The following is a 17,923-nucleotide window of genomic DNA, read 5'->3' as shown; positions in this document are numbered from 1 at the left end:
CTTAATTAATAATCTATAATTTTAAGCTATAAATATGCTGCTATATTAAAGATATTGAAGAAAAACTTGTCATTTATAATAATTTTACATAATTGCAGCAGAATTATTTTTTAAATGATATATGCGATCTAATAGATAATAAAATAGCCTCTATAAGTAGGGTGACACGCATCTCAACTTCTCAACATCATTCATTATTATTTATTCTTTCCAAACTTATTATTCGAATAGGACACCAAACCCAATTTTGAAGGAAAAATATACACGTGTTTCATCATGCACCCCAGACCGAGGGATCAAATGCTCAGTCTATCTTATAATCTTGTCATGACTAATGTATAGTGTTGGGTTTTATTGCATGGATTCAAGTTTCATCCAATTTTGGGGGCAGCCCTAATATGGATAAACATTGTTATCATGTCTTTTTCATAAGCTGTCCCTCAACCCATAGCTGCTCAATTGCATTATTAGTTAGTATCTGTTTTTGGAGAATAAATTTCTAGCTGCTCATAAATTCTCTTATTATTTACCATCATAACACAATCATTAATCTTAATTAATTGGGAGCTTTCATTTTCTCCATTCAACAAAGAGGACAGAGTAGCTTGATGTTGAGCTGCTCATTAAGCTGTTATGAAAAGGGCATGATCATTCTAGACAAATTTGCAACCACCCTTAATATGAAAAGTCCCTACTTATTTATTTATATAATTTAATCAATGTTTTCAATCATCTACGCCGTTGAATTGCAAGATATTCCGGTGATTTGAAGCTGTGTTAGCGCGTAAAGCTGCTAAAAAAATCAGACGAGACAATAGTGATGATTTAATTATCATCAACCATCTAATTTCATGTTCTAGTAGGATTAATTTTTCCTTTTTTGTATTTAGTAATTTTATTGTGTGAGTATCATGGGCGTATCAGATAACGAATAATCAACGTTGAAGGGTAACCAATGTGCGTTTAGTTAGATTTATTAAAAAAAAACAATTGTCTAATTTTATAATTTACTGTAAAAAAATTTAAAAATATTATTTCTGGGAATTGATCCGTTAATATGAACTGATTCATGCATCTCAAATTTATGACACTTTTGCGTATTTTTGTTGCAGCTCGTCATGAGAATCATTAGTGTGTAGTGACACAACAAAAGGACATGTTGAGATAAAGAAAAAGAGCATAACGAAAGAAAACCAATGATAAAAATCTAGAAACTAAGAAAAATAAAAAATTGAGGTGCCACTTAAAAGAATATAATAAAGCTTGACTTGCTCAAGTACAAACCAAAGAAAAAAGAAATTGAGATGATGCATTTTTTATTAAGCATTTCTAAATATTGGCATAGCATACATCATTTTGTTTTTATCTAATTACTCTGAAAATGTTCTATTGTCGGTTTTATCTTATATTTCTTATGTGTCAAGCCTTGGGAAATTACACCCACAACTTGCTATATAACTTTTTTTTTTCTTTTTCTTTTCCTATTTTTTCGGTTACATCTTATTTAATAGAAATCGTTGATAGGATAGTGGTATATATATACAAAAAATGAAAAAAAAATTTGAAACTCGAGAAAATGGTAGGTGCAAAGCATTAATACAAAAATGTCATGATAAGATAGATAAAAAGAAATTTAATTAGCAATTTGTGAAAAATTAGTTACCTTCCGCCGAATGCCTCGAAAAAGATACAATGTAGAAATTACAAATGAATGAGAGTTTAAATTAAAAAGGATAAAATTGTGATTGCGAAAAAGTAAAAATAATATATATTATGATTCCATTTTATATCCGTCAAATTAAGAAACAAGAGTTTTAAATGGAATGGAATAGAATCCATTTTATCATTTTATATAGTCCCATTCCATTATAATTTAAATAATCCCAACTATAAAATAGCTTAAAATACTATATTACTCTATTCTATTCTATCACATTCAATTAATCTAAAAACTATGCCAAAGAAACAAAAATGGGTCGGATACACCTAACTAAACAAACAATTAATGGCGTACAGTTATCCCCAAAAAAAAAATTCAAGGAGAGACAGACAAAGACTATATAAGTTGTATAAGTTAGATTTTCTTTATTTTTGCAATTCTTGATTTATTTTTGGAAAAATATATTAATACTAACTAATATTTTAAATATGGCATAAAATCATGCAGTGTACTCCACGTACTTATATTGTCAAAGCAACCTACCATTGCATAGCAAATAATATATACGTGTTGAATAAGTTCCGGCTGTGATATCCTCACCAAATGACACTTCTTCATGCTGACATTTATGGACCTAATCTGAGGAGGTAAGTAAATTACGAAGTTATCTTTTGCATGTTTGTTATAATTATGATTATGATATAGAGATCTCTTAAACTATGAGGGCTTATATTATTCATTAATCAAATAAGACAAACAGGGCCAGGGTAGATTTCAGCCCATCAAAATGTCTTGTTTTTTCCTCCTTGGCCCATGGAAATCTATCATGTAGACACCAAAAAACCCCTCTCAAAAGAATATGTGCCGCCATTTTGAAGACGAACAAAACACTAAAGGTGTTGTTAGGTGCATTCAGTATTTTTTAAAAATATCAAAATTGTCCTTGTGTTTTTTTCGTATTTGTGATGGGTGTGTGTGAGAGTGGTCCATAAATCGTACGGATTAAATTGATCCGTAAGATTGATATGTATCAAATTGATCTGTATGTTGATATTAAACATACGGATCAACTTGATCCGTAAAACTTTTATAGATCAAATTGATCTGTAAGGTTTCTACGGATCAAGTTGATCCATAAACCTTTTACGGATCAACTTAAAAGGATAATGAATTAAGGATATTTTTATCATTTCATTTTAAGTGCTGGGTGCACCGTAATAATGCTGGGTGCACCTAGCAACACCCTATTCTTGGTCCAAAGCCAAGCCACAACTGTTACAAGAAACGCCTAAAGGACTTAATAAAGCAAAGTTACTGGTTGTCTTAACAAAAAAAAAACAATTTGAGGTCTCACAAACCATGTACAGAAAGCCAAGGCATCACAAATTTCTCATTTAGGCTATGTTGGATAAAGTTCCCCCGTGTCTGTATTCTCGTGTCTTGGGTTGTTATGTATGCTGGATGTATGAAGCTTTTGAGATATATCTTGTTCTTCTTTAGCTATATATTAATAAAGTTTTTTTTAATTAAAAAAATCAAATTAGGTTGGACAAAATATTTTAGTTAGTTTTTAATTTTTTTATTTGAAAAGTTTATTTGATGGTTGGGTAAACAAATATTTTTTAATAATTTTTTAGTCTAATATTTTTTGAAATGTTACTTAAAATAGTATTTTTTTATAGTATTAGTTTTAGTTTTTAATTTTTTTATATTTTTTTTCTTTTTATCTTTAATATATTTATCAAATTTTTCGATTACCTTTTTTAAATAAATTTTATTTTTTTGATCATTTTATACTTTTTAACTATTTGAATGATTAATTTTACTGAATATTTTAATAAGTTAATTTTTTAATTTTCAGTATTCAGTGTCCAATTAACTTTTTAGTTAATTTTGTCCAACATAACCTTAGATAGTCAATAGACCAAACATGCATTACTTACTTTTACATGATTAAATAACTTTTATATAATTTTTTTTTCTTATTTATAAGATCCAAATTTAAAATAATGTTCATTCTTTTTTATAAAATCTAATCTATGTTGTTCATTGTATTAATTATTTTTAGACTAAAATTATTCCTGATTAAAAAGAAGAAAGATTATATATTGACAAACAATTAAAAAAGAGAAAAATATTAACGATAAAAATAATTTTAAAAAAAATTATAAATTTAAGAGAAATATATTTCTATCAACTAAAATAATCAATTTTCTTAATCTTTATAAATTAAGTAATTCTTATAAATTGGTACGGAGTAAAGGAGAAATGTTTTTTTTTTTTATATAGTTTTCTAACATAATTACTTTGTTACTAACTTGATATGCTAGGTGGCATACAACATGTAACTAACCTTGCTATAATATATCGCTAGGATTTCAATGAGTTTCACACTTTTACCTATGTCCTTTATACCGGTGCTTATCCTTATAGACGTGAGACAAAATCATTAACATACCAGTGTGGGCTAAATGAACCATCTAAGCCTATGATTTCATATAAGGGATCACAAATCTTAACTTCAAGAACAATCCTAACTTGTAAAAAAATGAAAAATATGGACAATATTGCAAATGGACTAATCATGAGTGAAGAAGCCAAGAACATGTTTGCGAGGGTTGAAGGAAACTTCAAATCTTTGTTGCAAGTAAATATTTCATTAATTATGCCAATCAAGTGCAGTCAAGATTCGAAGGCATGAAAGTCATAAAAAGATTTATTTGTACTACGCAACACAACCACCAAGATCTGACCCTGCAGTTTTGTTAAAAAAAATCTTTTTTTTATCACCAAAAAATACTCCATGTTTTTCAAAATAATGATATTTTCTAACTTTTTGTTTTTGTTCCAAAACAGTATTCTTTTTGGTTTTTTTTTTAAATTATTTTTTCAACAATACTCTTAAATATTATTAAGAAGATCAATTAATACTTGCATTGAAAAGAGATATTTGTCATAAAAAATTGATAAATAGTAGAAAGTATTGCTATTGGTGGTTAATAGGATAATTTATGATAAAAGTAGTTGAAAAATTGAAAGTATTTTGATTTAAATTTGTATCAATTGAATGCTTCTTAATCAGTGTGTGAAAATCTTAAAAATCATTATTTTGGAACGGATGGAATAGTAATTATAACCATGATTAATTGCTCTCAAAACAATGATATCATGCTTAACTATAATATAATTAAATTCCAATGAAACCTACATAAACGAATCATAAAGCAAGTATGCGAAAACATGAAACCCATAAATTTCCCCTTCTTTTCACTCATAAATTTCTCTTCCTCTTGAACTGTATTTTTATATTGTGGGGTTTGGATTTGTAATGTGACACAATTATGAATCGAGATTCACATAGAAGACAATCATCACCAAGCAAGTGATCTTCTTCACAATCCTCTTCGTTTCTTTTATTGTTTTTTTACGTAAAATTTCTTATGTAAAAAAACATTATTTGGAGCATCTTACTATGTTTGTTTTAGTTGCAGCAATGGCTCTAATGATCCCAATATCAAGTACATTATTTTACCCTTTGATTTTAACTATATTCACCATGATCCCTTCTTCAATTGTAGTGACATCTTTTGAACTGAGGTAAGCTCTCTCACCAATCCTCTATTTTTGCGTCTCCTTAACGCACTGTTTCAGTCTTGCAATGATTAAGGTGAGAAAATCCTTAATTTTTCATTTTCCCTTGTTTCCTTTGCCTTTCTAATTTATTTCGCAGAAAAGCTCACCTTTTGCCCCTTTGGTGGTTTTTGGTACAAGTCAAACATTCTATTTTTGTTAAGCATGAGGTTACTATTCAGAAAAGTCCATCTTTATTGAAATATTTTGAAAAATAAGTTTGAATCCTCTTCGTTATAGTTTTAAATTTTTTTATATGGTGTTGTTTCTATATTTTGTTGTTATTTTACCAGATGTTAATACTAATTGCAAGTTGATGAATTTGTCATAAGCTTGCACAATCTATATAATAACTTTTTTTTGAAGGAAAAAAACTTATATCAAATCGTTGAGAATAATAAAATCAATACAAGACGGGCAGTGATCAAAGGACTGCTGACAATCAAAGAATTAAGATGCTCTTGCTAAGGAATCAGCAGCTAAATTCGCTTTTGGCTTGACGGCTTACAAACCGAATACAACAGTTTTGAAAAGATGATAACTTTAGAACACAATTACGAATGATTTCTCCAGCTTCATTGTTTTGGAATTTCTTGGCAATGATGCAGTCAACAAGGTACTTGCAGTCTGACTCCAAAATGATGTTATTGAAATTAGAATTCTCCTTCAAATCTATGACAAAGAAGATTGTCTTGAGTACAAGTGTGAGGTGAAATTTCACATCGAGTAAAAATAAAAAAGTTGAGTACCATATCATATAAGTGAGGAGAAGACTCATAAATTAAAGTATAATGTCAAATTCTTTTATGTGGTTGTTCATTCATCGTTAAGATTCCGCCAACAATTCACCGGCTGCTGAAGTAATGTTTCTGCCCTAGCTTTCTTTGGCTGATCACATCCAATGAAGATGTACCAATCATTTTCTCTACTATCTGGGAAGAAAGGATAGTGCATCCACGAGCAACACGTAGGTGGGAGCTATCTAACATATTTTCCATAATATGCATGGAAGTAAGCGGATTTTACAGAGAAAAGGCCATCTCTTCTGAATTTCCAAAGAAGCTTATCCGGATCCGCTGACAGATGAATAGGCATAAAGAGAATTCGAGTAATATCTTGATGCTGAAAAAGATCATAAAAAAGGGTTTCATTGCTAGACCCCTTTGAAAACTCTACCAAAGAACTTACCCTTAGATCCTAAAGACTAAGAGTGTTCACCATGCGGTTTGTTCTAATTTTTAGAATTTAAAGATACATTAAATTTAAATCAAATCAATTTTTTTAGTTTGATTTGACTTTTTTTAATTTATTATTATAATTATTATATATGCTATATTATTTGAAAAAATTATTTTATTTTTATTAATTTTTTTTATCATATTTTAATTAAAAATTATTATTTTTACTTCTATTTAGCATTAATATAAAATGTTATTATCAACTCTTTTTTTAACATAATAATAATTTGTACATAACTTGATATTTAATAATATTAGTATATCATTTTTTAACATATAAAAGTAAAATATAAATTATAATGTAAAAGAAAAATAATAAATTATATAATACTTATTATTAATTATCACAATAAAAATTAATATATTTATAATATGTAATTTGTTCGATCTGATTTGATTTTTTAGAAAAGATTCAAAAATTAAATCAAATCACAAAAAATATACGATTTTTTATTTTTGCAATTTTTTATTTTTTTGGATTGATTTCACCCTTTACAAATGATTTGGTTCAATTTTGAACATCCTACTAAATACCATCAATCACAAGAGAAGCAATAAAGAATTGCCAGGATTTCTAAACCATGGATGGGACCAAACCTTTGCAGAATTCCCATCACCCAATCTCTGTCTTGTGCCTCTTTTGACCAAAGTCTGTGAAGTGTGAATGCTACACCATGAGTAGTTGGGGTTGTGACCCACAAAGGAACCCAAGAAGTCTCCCTTCGGATGATATTTAGCTTTGAAAACTTGTGATATTATAACATCATGGTCAGGAACTAATTTTCAACCTTACTTTCCTAACAGCCGAATTAAAAGTATAAATATGTCTAAATCCCATACCTCCATTCTCCCTCCTGATGGTTAAACGATCCCAACTAAGCCAATTTATGCCTCTTCTTGCATTTTTGTTATTCTCTCACCAAAATGAGTTCATCATCCTCTAAATCTCGTCCAGTACTGTTGAAGGAAGAAGAAAAACATTCATACAATATGAAGGTATAGCTTGTGCTACCAATTTGATTAGAACCTCTCTTCCTTCTTTAGATAAATGTTTTCCAAACCAATGATGATTTTTCCTCCAAATTCTATCTCTCAAGTAGACAAAAATAGATTTTTTTTCTTCTTACCAATCATAGAAGGAATGCCAAGTTATTTTCTTGTCCCTAGGCACTCTGTTACTCCCAATTTAGTTGTGATATGTTCCTTTATTTGAGTTGGAGTGTTTCTGCTAAAGAAGATCTCCGGTTTCTGAAAATTGATAGAGACCTGAAGAGGCTTCAAAAGAACTAATAATTGAGTGAAGGGTGCTAGCTTCTGATTTAGTTGTCTTGAAAAAAGAAAACAATCGTTAGAAAAAACAAGTGTGAGGAGAAGGGCTCCTCTACACACTTTCACACCATGGATCTCTCCTTTTCTCTCAAAATTTTGTAGAAGGGAAGTGAGTCCCTCCATACATTGCAAAGAAAGATAAGGGTACAGTGGGTGCCTTGTCTAAGTCATCTCCCCAGTAGAATAGGTCCAACACCCTCTCCATTTACCAAAACATTGAATTCCACATATTCCACACACATTCTCATCCAATTAACCCATGTGCTATCAAAACCCAATTTGAGGAGGATAACATGTAAATATCTTCAGTCCACCTTATCAAACACCTTGCTTATATCAATTTTCAAAGCAATTTCACCCTCCTTAGCCCACATTTTAATTTCATGTGATAAATGGTCTCTATGACAACCAACACATTATCAAGAATAGAAGGGTCTTCTACAAAAGTAGATTGCTCCCTTGAAATGCACTTCGGAAGCACATATCTAAGTCTGTTGGTTAGCACTTTAGAGACATTTTTGTACAGAACATTACACAATGATATAGGCCTCAAATCCTTCATAGAAGTTGGGTAATCAATTTTAGGAATCAAAACAATATTTGTACCATTCAAGTTTGGAGGGTAAAAACCTTGATTCAGCCTGGCTACTATATTCTGGAAAATATCATCACCAAGTAAGTTTCAAAATCTTTTGTAGAAAGCAGGATTAAATCCATCCGAACACGGTGATTTATCAGAATGCACATGAAAGACAGCTTCCTTGAACTCCCATTTTTCGACTTCAATATTTACATCACTGTGAGCATACAAGGTTTCTAAGTATTTCTTTGCTAGAAGACAAATATCCTGCTGATTAGAAATAGCAACACCATTTTCATTAAAGAGCTTAGAAATAAAACTCCTTTTCTTTCCGGAATTTGCATTGGCATGGAAAATTTTGGTATTAGCTTCTCCATCTCTTATCCAGTCACCTTTTAGCCCTTTGTTTCCAAAAGAATTCCTCTAGAGCAAGAAGAATATTAAGATCATCTCTAAGGTTTTTAAATTCACGAAGATAACAAGGATCAGTACTGTACCTTGTGAACTCGTATCTATCTTTGCACTTTTTGATATCATCCTTAAAACGAGAATGAAGAATCCGAACACGTGTGCACCTTTGATAGAAGATAAGAGGTTGATTCTTTCAACCAATCTGTATAATAGCTAATACTTATTGTACATTGTATATTTGTTTGCAGCAACATAACAGGTAAGAAAGTCTTCTTTCTTAATTTTAATTTTTTATTTTACAGAAGGTGAGAAAATATAAGTATGGAGTATTGAGTATTATTTGCTGCAGAAAAAGAGCAACCCTAGAAGTTGTTGGACCAGATGTAATCTTTGGCTCTTTCATGTCCTTTGTAGTTATTTTAATTTTTATTTTGTTGCATTTCCTATTATTATGGTACCAACTATTATGTTTTTTCCTTCCATTTTTTTGGATTGCAATTGTTCTAAAATATCCTATCTGAATATATCATTGATTATTTATCACTTTCAAGTGTAGTTCTTTATTTTATTTTTTTTCTATCGAGCTTTCAAGTGTAGTTCTAAGCCATTATTATAGTATACATCTGAGTGTATTATTAGACATTGCAGTAGGTTTGGGTCATTTAGTTCTTAAAAAAAAGAAAGTCCTACAGGATTCTTTTTTAGCAAATTAACCAGGGATACTAGTTAGCATTTATCAAAACAAATATTGTTAACTAGTGTCTTTAGAGAATTGTTTAAGAAATTAAAAAAAGTATTTATTATGAAAACATGAGAAAAGCATAAAAAAAGTTAAGAATAATACAATTTTACTCATCTCAATTAAAAATTTTCTCCTTTTTTAATTTATTAATCAATATCCTAAGAATACTGGATAGTATTTCCCAAAAAAGAATACTTAAGGACCCTTTTTTTTTCCTATCCACGGATTAATGTATAACTTTGCTTAATTCAAACTTCAAGCATACTTCCATAAGCCATTTTATTAAGAATTTAATTGTTATAAATGGAAAAGGTTATACCTTTTTTTTCAATTTGATTAGTTTTTTCAAAATTGTTTACATGAGCGTCTAACACTATTGGGCTCTTTGTTACATTAATACTTTTTTGTCATTACTTACACAACCAACTCAAATTTTGAAATTTCGGGGTGTTTTGAGGTTTTTTCTGTGAATAGACTCTCTCTTGTTTTTTTTTCAATATACAACCACTACTTTGTACTACTTTGGACTTTGTGTTTTGATTCACACCACTTTAATTATATTACTAAATATAATTAGTTTGTAAAAATAATTATATTACAAAATTTAGATTTTAAATAAAAATATTCACCTAAAAAATATGTTAAGCAAATTAAATAATAAAACAAAAATAATTACATTTAATAATATCATTTTCTTTAAAAAAATAAAAAAATAAAATTATAAAATTTAATTTTAAAAAAAAGAATTTTAAAACCAATTAAAAAAAATTATATAATATAATATTTATATTTTATAATATTTTAAATTAAAAAAATAAAAAGGAGAGAATATATTCACATTCATCTTAAAACCAAAGTGATGTATATTAAAAAAAAAAAACCATGTTTTGAAGTGTCAAATGCAGCCTATGCATGATAAGATGAAATGAGTGAAGTATATCTGATCCATATTCTTTGGCAATTGTCTGGTGATGGTCTCTTAATTGGATAACGTCATTTATCTGTCCAATTTATAAGTTTTCTGCATTAGCTGTTCTTTTTGTGTTTTATTTTTTTAGTTTTGAACCTCTATCATTTGATATCACGGCATTACTTGGATAAATTCAAATCATGCCCAATAAACCTAATTAATATTATCAAATACGTGGGGATTCATGTTCCTAGATCACAAGAACTCATCTTAGATGTGGTTCTTATTAAAAGAAAAGTTTAATATTGCCAACCTGAAATTTAAGAACTTTTAGCACTCGTGCTTTATAATTGAATTCTATTGTCCTTCTATGTTCATGATTTTGCAGCTCCTAAAAATCCTTTTAAGTATTCTGAATATATTCTAATCCTATTCTTTTTAAATATATTTGTTTATTATAAATTGTTATGGTTCAACAAAATATTTATCATTAATTTCATTATATTAAGTGATGAATACGACAAATAAAGTGTTATATAATCCAACTTAATCACTAACATATAAGTGCTACATTATTTTTTATTATTTAAATTATTTAATAAATTCAATTATCTTTCTTTTAAAAAGATAATTTAACTTTTAAAATAATAAAAAATAATATAACATAACATTTTATTTGTCACGTCATCACTTAATTGAATGAATGAGACTAATAACGTGTACTACGTTAAAACAAAACAAAAAAATTATAAGTACATAATTAACCAAAAGTAAATTTGAGGTAATAATCTAAAATCGAATAAGTATGAAAAATATATTTAAATCTAAACTTTTAATTATATAAAATACTAAAATACTAATTACGAACAACTAATTTCAAAGAGATAAAAAAACAAGCATACGCATTAAACAAAAAGTTTGCTAAACTGCTAATTAAGTTCCATAATGTCAATAAAGTAAATTACTAGCAACTGAATCCAGCATCTTCAACTCATTTCATGAAATAGAAGTAAAGTTGCTCTTCAATGTCATCTTGAAGATATTAACTTATTCCAAGGTTCATTGATGGATGGACCAATCCAGTGAAAGGATGAATGCCTACAGCCACATTTGCTCCTTCAATCCCAGGAAAAATATTTTCAATTTGTTTTAGAACCAATCTTCCTCTTAGCAAAAGATGGCAAACAGAAAGCCGCTGTATGAATCTGAAATACATAAAAAAACAAAAAAAAGAGACAAAACATAATAGTTAAGAAAAATCAGTTGGGAGTTGAAGTGGAAGAAAGAAGATGTTGGCGCATCAAACCTCAGAATTGTAAAATTTCAATGGTCTTGACTGTTGACTATCATTCTCACTTAAAGGATTCACTGGATGCTTGAAATCAACAAGAGGACCCTCAGTTGAGCAAAGCATAAAACCAATCATCCCACTGAAATGAAAATAAGCAAAAACAACATAAATATGGTTTAATCATATTCATAGCCCATAGGGGTATGTTTCGAAGACAGCATGCAAATGGGAAAATAAAATTTGAAAGGGCATACCTAGGATATGTAGGAACTGTGGTCCATGCATAGTTGACAGAACCTTTGAATATTTGGCGACAATTAGCCACAATGTCCTCAATGATGTGCATATGAAGCCATATACTTTCTGCTTGAGTACACACAACACCTCCTGGACGGAGAGCCTTTGCAACGGACGCAAAAAAGGGCTTTTCAAACAGCTCTTGAGCAGGACCTTAAAGATATTAAATATAACCTCAATTAAAAAAATATATATTATATTAACTGCAAAAGACCAGAAAACAAAAGAAACAACAGTATACCCTACCAATAGGGTCAGATGAATCCACTATAACTGCATCGTAAGTTCCTTCTGGAACATCCTTCAAAAATGCAACTCCTGGATATTAAGAGATAATCTATCATGAGAAAAATTGTCCTAAACAGTAAGTGGTTAAGGAACATAAAAAATATAGAGTAGTTGATCATACCATCACCAACAGTAAGTGTTACACGAGGGTCCTCAAAACCTACTGCTATATCGGGGAAAAATTGTTTGGAGACCTGCAAAGAGTGACAACTTCAATTTTGATATTGGACTTATATTGTTATACTAGAACACTTTACTCCTTAAACATAAAAAGACTAAATTTTTTTAGGCCAAGTGGGAAAAGACATGGAATGACCAATATCATTAAGTAGAGAAAGTCATTCAACTTATAAAAACATGGAGAGCAAGAGAAACCATATACATGCAGGACAGTAGTTTGTCAATATAATTATTTAGCTTTGATTAGAGATAGGAAAGAATAATCTGGGTGTCATTACTCACATCAACAACCATCTTGTCTATTTCGCAGATGTCTATCTTCTCTACTGAGGCATGGCGAGCTACTTCCCGCAGCACTCCACCATCTCCTCCACCAATAACCAAAACCTAACAGAAAGAAAGCAGCAAGGAAAAGATCAATTAATTCCATACACATAATTTTATGCAGGGATAACAGGCTAATATTCCTAAAAAAAATCTTGCTCATAATTATCCAACATTTCATTCTCATGGTTCAGGTCATATCTCAGATGCCTTACTCCATGAGTGCTATCATTCCTACTCTCATCAACACATGCCATTCAGATCTCTTCTAATAAAAGGTAAAAGCAACCAAATAGACTGCAGAAAAAATAATGCTATGCTAAATATAAACCAACAGTGCACCCCAATTCAGCATGATGATGGACACATCAATGATATGAGTAAACAAATCAATATAGACATCATTTCACAAATTCTTCTACCCCTCTCGCCAACCTCTATACAATTATTAAAAACTAAGCACTACTTCACAATCATTGTATTTTCTAACTACATAAAATTTGGTGATAAAATGGGCAAACTAGACATATGCTAAATTCCTAAAGCTAGAGGGAGTCAAAGTATCAAAATACCTTTTTGGGATTTGGAATAGAGCAAAGAGGAAGATGAGTGATCATCTCTTGGTAGGCACACTCATCCCTTTCTGTAAGCTGAATGACTCCATCCAAAACAAGAACTTTGCCATATGTTGATGACTGCAAAACAAAATCCATAATACATTATAAATAAAACAAAAACCATAAAAAAAAAATTGACTGAAGAAACATATACAACATATACCTGGAAGACCATGACATTCTGATAGTCAGACTTCCCTTGAAACAAAATCTTTTCCATCTTCAAGGAATGTGCCTCCCCTGCAAATCACAATCAGATTCCAACTCATGAGTGGCATTACAAAATACAAGTACAAACATTACAAGCCAAGAGTATAATACAACAACTCGAAGAGCCTTTAAAAAAAAAACTCAAAGATTCACTTCTGTAACCGATAACAGATGCACCCTTTAACCAATATATACATTTCTGACTGATTTTTTATTCGCTCCTCGTAAAATCTTTAACAAATACAAACTTACGACCAATCAGTTAGTACCAAATCACTCTTCCACCTAGCTACTTAGGAACATTAGGACATAAGAGCATCCTTAAAATCCCAAGACACAAGGGTCCAACAACTGTAGAATCTAATAAAACAGAACCCGAAAAACACAATGAAAAAAAGCATTAAAGCACACACAGAGATTATATAACATTCCGTTCACACAATAACCAACAGGTAACGATCAACAAAAGGGTTTGAGATTATTTTACACACGGTTCCTGAAAAGGGTTTGAGAAAGTTTAAAAATTGAAGGTAGAGAGTGAACAAGGGAAGAGAAAAAAGAGAGGGTTTTTACTAACCGGGCCACATTGGGCTGATTTCGGAGAACCAACCGGGAATAACCGCAGAGATGCCAGGGTATTGAGGGTCATTGGGGAGCGCTGAAACGGCGTCGTTGGAGACGCCATTGGTTCCTTCTTCTTCTTCTCTTGGCCTCTTGACGGGTAAGTCTGTGAACTCAACAACGTTTTCCGCAGCCATTCTCTCTGTGAACTCAATTCAGTGGGGAGGGACTCTTCTACTACTAGTCCCTTATATAGGTGTTATTTTGATATTAGTAATGATTATGTGAAAATCAAATTTTAATCTTTATTATTATTATTATTATCTGCTACTTTCATGCTAGCTGAGGAAACCTAATCTTCAACCGACGACACACGCACTCCTTGCCCTTTCTCTCTCTTCTGCTCCAACACGTGTAATCTATGCAATTAATCACGGATATTTGTTTTATATAGAATAAATAAATATCATTAAATATATAAATTCTTTTTATATACTTACTAACTAAGGGAATAGTAGTTGTTTTAAATCAGTTTTTTTTTTTAAATTAATCTTCACAGATAGTGACTTTAGATTAAGTTTATTATGCACTACGGTGTAGGTTAAAGATTTGAGTTATTGGATAATTTTTTATTGAGTATTATTTAATTAATAATCAACGACACAATCAAAATAATATAAAATTTATTAAAATATATTTTTTAATATTAATTATTTTAATATAATTTATATTATTATTATATTTTATGAGAATTCAAAATATAAAATATAGATAAGTAAATTAACTAATTGATATATGATATGATAAGTTTGTTGTAACTAATAGATAATATATATTCAAAACATATGATAAGATAAGATGATGTAGCTAATAGATAATATAAATTTGAAATACAAAATATGATATAATTATTGTAGCTAGCAAATAATGTTTGAGAAATAAGAGAGAGATAGAAATATATGTGCCTTTTGAATACTTTATATATAGGACAAAAAGTTGTCTTATGAGTAACAAGAAGTTAAGTTTTTGTCATGCTTTAATTAATTTGTGTAGTTTCAATAATATTTTTTCAAATCAAACCTAAAACAAAAATATTTATCTCAGATACGATAAATTTTAGTAAATCAAACGAACTCTTGAAATTTTTTCTTTAATTAACATATTCTAGAGATTTTTCGATTTTTTATCTCTTTCATCTATCATGTTTATCTTTATTTTTAAATTTAATTCTAATTTAAAAAAAATCTTAATAGTTAAAAAATTTATATCACAATATAAATTATTTATCCTAAATCTAAAATATAATTTATATTCAAAAATATTTTTATAATAATTTTTAATTATTTAAATTATTTATTTATTATAAATTTAGTGATATAAAATAAATATTTATGTTGTGTTTTGAATTTAAATTCCATAATGTACTTCGCATTTAAAATTAAAATAATATTTCTCTTATTAGTAAAAAAATTATAAAGTTTTTTGTCACGTGTGTTATCTTATTTTGTCTGTGCTTATTTTGCCATCATTATCAATGGTCACAGGCATACATTAAGGTTTTTTAAATTCTCTAGCTAGGGTCCTCGGACGTGAAAATATAGTTATCTTGAATTTATAATGGTGCCCAGTATAACATGAATATCACCAGAAGGAACAGTTATACATATTTTTGGTGCAAAAAGCTATATCTAATTTTTATAATCATTATGAAATTGTCTCGTAATAATAAATTTTCATTGGAGATTTCGAGCATATATAAAGGAAATTTTTTAATATAATTTAATTCATATCTAAAGATTAATTATGACCATTTGATTAAAGAATACAAATCGTTATTACTTATAAAAAAAATTGTATAAAAATATTTATTTTAAAATTTAAATAAACTCATTCATATTTTATTATTAAATAAGATAGAATCAACTGATGCAAAAGTTTCTAAACAAAAGAAAAAGTTATACTAATATTTCCTTAAATTTAACTCCATTATATGAGTTGCATTATTCCTTTTATTTTAAAAGTACTTTCACTCTCCTCTAAGAGAGGTTAATGTAATTTTAATTACTTCTCCGGAAGAAAAATCATAGTAAGTAAAATCATGGTTATCAAAATTACATTTTAAATTATAGAATCGTACGATCTTACGATTTCATTAAGCCTCAACGAGTTAAATAGGAAGTAGAATAAAAAACGGAGTATACTCTTCTGAGTTAGCGCAGACTCAGGAGAGTTTAGGTAGACTCGTGAGTTTGCCCTGAGTCTGCGGGTTTACCAAAAACCCAACACAACATTGTTTATTTGGTATGCGCTTCATTTTCTCTGCTTCGTTCGAGTTCGTGCTACTGCTGTCTGCAGTGCTTATTTGGTTCGTGCTTCTTGTTGCGACGCGGTCAGTGCCAGAGTGCGACGGTGAAGGGATGAGTGTGCGATGGTGGGGTGCAATGGTGAAGGGACGTGTTCGATGCCGGAGTGGGAGTGTGCGACAGTGAAGTGTTTTTCATTTTTTTTTTCCTTTTTTGATTTTTGTCAAGTGTTTTTCCCTTTTCACTAATCAAGTTCGCTCCAATGACAGTATTGTTGAGAGTTAGATGAACATTAGTTCTTTTACTTCTAATATTTTATTTTGGAGCATGTAAGATTCTACTCATGAATCATGATTAACGATTAAAATTTATCCTTTGTAATGTGCAGATAAGGTTGTTATCAGTGAATATGATTAGGAAATGAATGTTATGTTGTTAAGCTCCATGTGAATGCTATTATGTAAGCTCCATGATAATCATGTTTACGTTTTTGTATGTAAAAGAAGAGGGCAAGAGGCACAACAACTTGCTCTAACTTTTGAAATTGATGGGGCTTTCAAGGTGAAACATAAAGGTGGTAAAGGAAAACAAATTTTTAGAAGGCAAGATTGTCCTGCACAATTATTAAAAGTCAATTTATGTCCTTGTATGGATTTTGTGTCTAATGTTTGCTTGATTTTTAGTGTAACTACTCAAGATCTTGTTGACATAATCAAGAGTCAAGACACAACTTCAAAGGTACAATCTTTTCTATGTACAAAAATCTTTTATTTTGTCAGCATTATAGATGTTCTTTGATTGAGTACTATCCTGTCCCATTACAATTTATGCATTTTTCTCTAACGTGGCTAAAATATATTGACTTTCTCCAGTTTGTGACAAATTTCAGTTAGGTGTTTATCATTTCAACTGGCTATATACAGTTTGTGGATTGAGTATTTGATATGATTTATTTATGGAATATGAACCAAATTGCCAAAATATTAATTCACTCATCCAATAGCAAATGCTAAATTTAGAGAAATTCCTATTATTTTGGAGCATAATATGCTCATTTTCTTGGATTAATTAAAGTGGTGGGAGGATTATCTTTGTTGAATGGTTGAAGTGAGATGAGATGATCATACTATAGTTATGTGAATAATATATGCTCATCCATCATGAATGAATTTTAATCCTTGTGTAGTTTTACATTCACATCGTTCCTTTCTCTTTGTAACTGTGGCATGTTGCACTGTATTTATGATATTAGTTTCTCTCTGTTCATCATGCACTGAGCACCTGCCATCAGTTAAAGAGTGAAAAAAGATAAATTAATAGTATTTTGATCCACAAATTGCAGAATTCAAGCT

General features: G+C 29.6%; 1 protein-coding gene across 1 annotated transcript; it reads right to left on the bottom strand.

The window, feature by feature from the left end:
- Positions 1 to 11,313: 11,313 nt before the first annotated feature.
- LOC100790506 (spermidine synthase 1-like) lies at positions 11,314 to 14,488 on the bottom strand. The gene is given in 9 exon segments (NM_001254596.2): positions 11,314 to 11,705; positions 11,807 to 11,930; positions 12,046 to 12,241; positions 12,335 to 12,406; positions 12,498 to 12,570; positions 12,839 to 12,943; positions 13,453 to 13,575; positions 13,661 to 13,737; positions 14,285 to 14,488. Coding segments are annotated over 9 exon segments (1,017 nt in total). The 5' UTR covers positions 14,466 to 14,488; the 3' UTR covers positions 11,314 to 11,639.
- Positions 14,489 to 17,923: the final 3,435 nt, after the last annotated feature.

This window comes from Glycine max, chromosome 1 (genome assembly GCF_000004515.6).
Source record: "Glycine max cultivar Williams 82 chromosome 1, Glycine_max_v4.0, whole genome shotgun sequence".
Classification (NCBI taxonomy): Eukaryota; Viridiplantae; Streptophyta; class Magnoliopsida; order Fabales; family Fabaceae; genus Glycine; species Glycine max.
The sequence above is the reverse complement of the archived record's forward strand: the minus strand, read 5'-3'. Positions and strand labels throughout refer to the sequence as shown.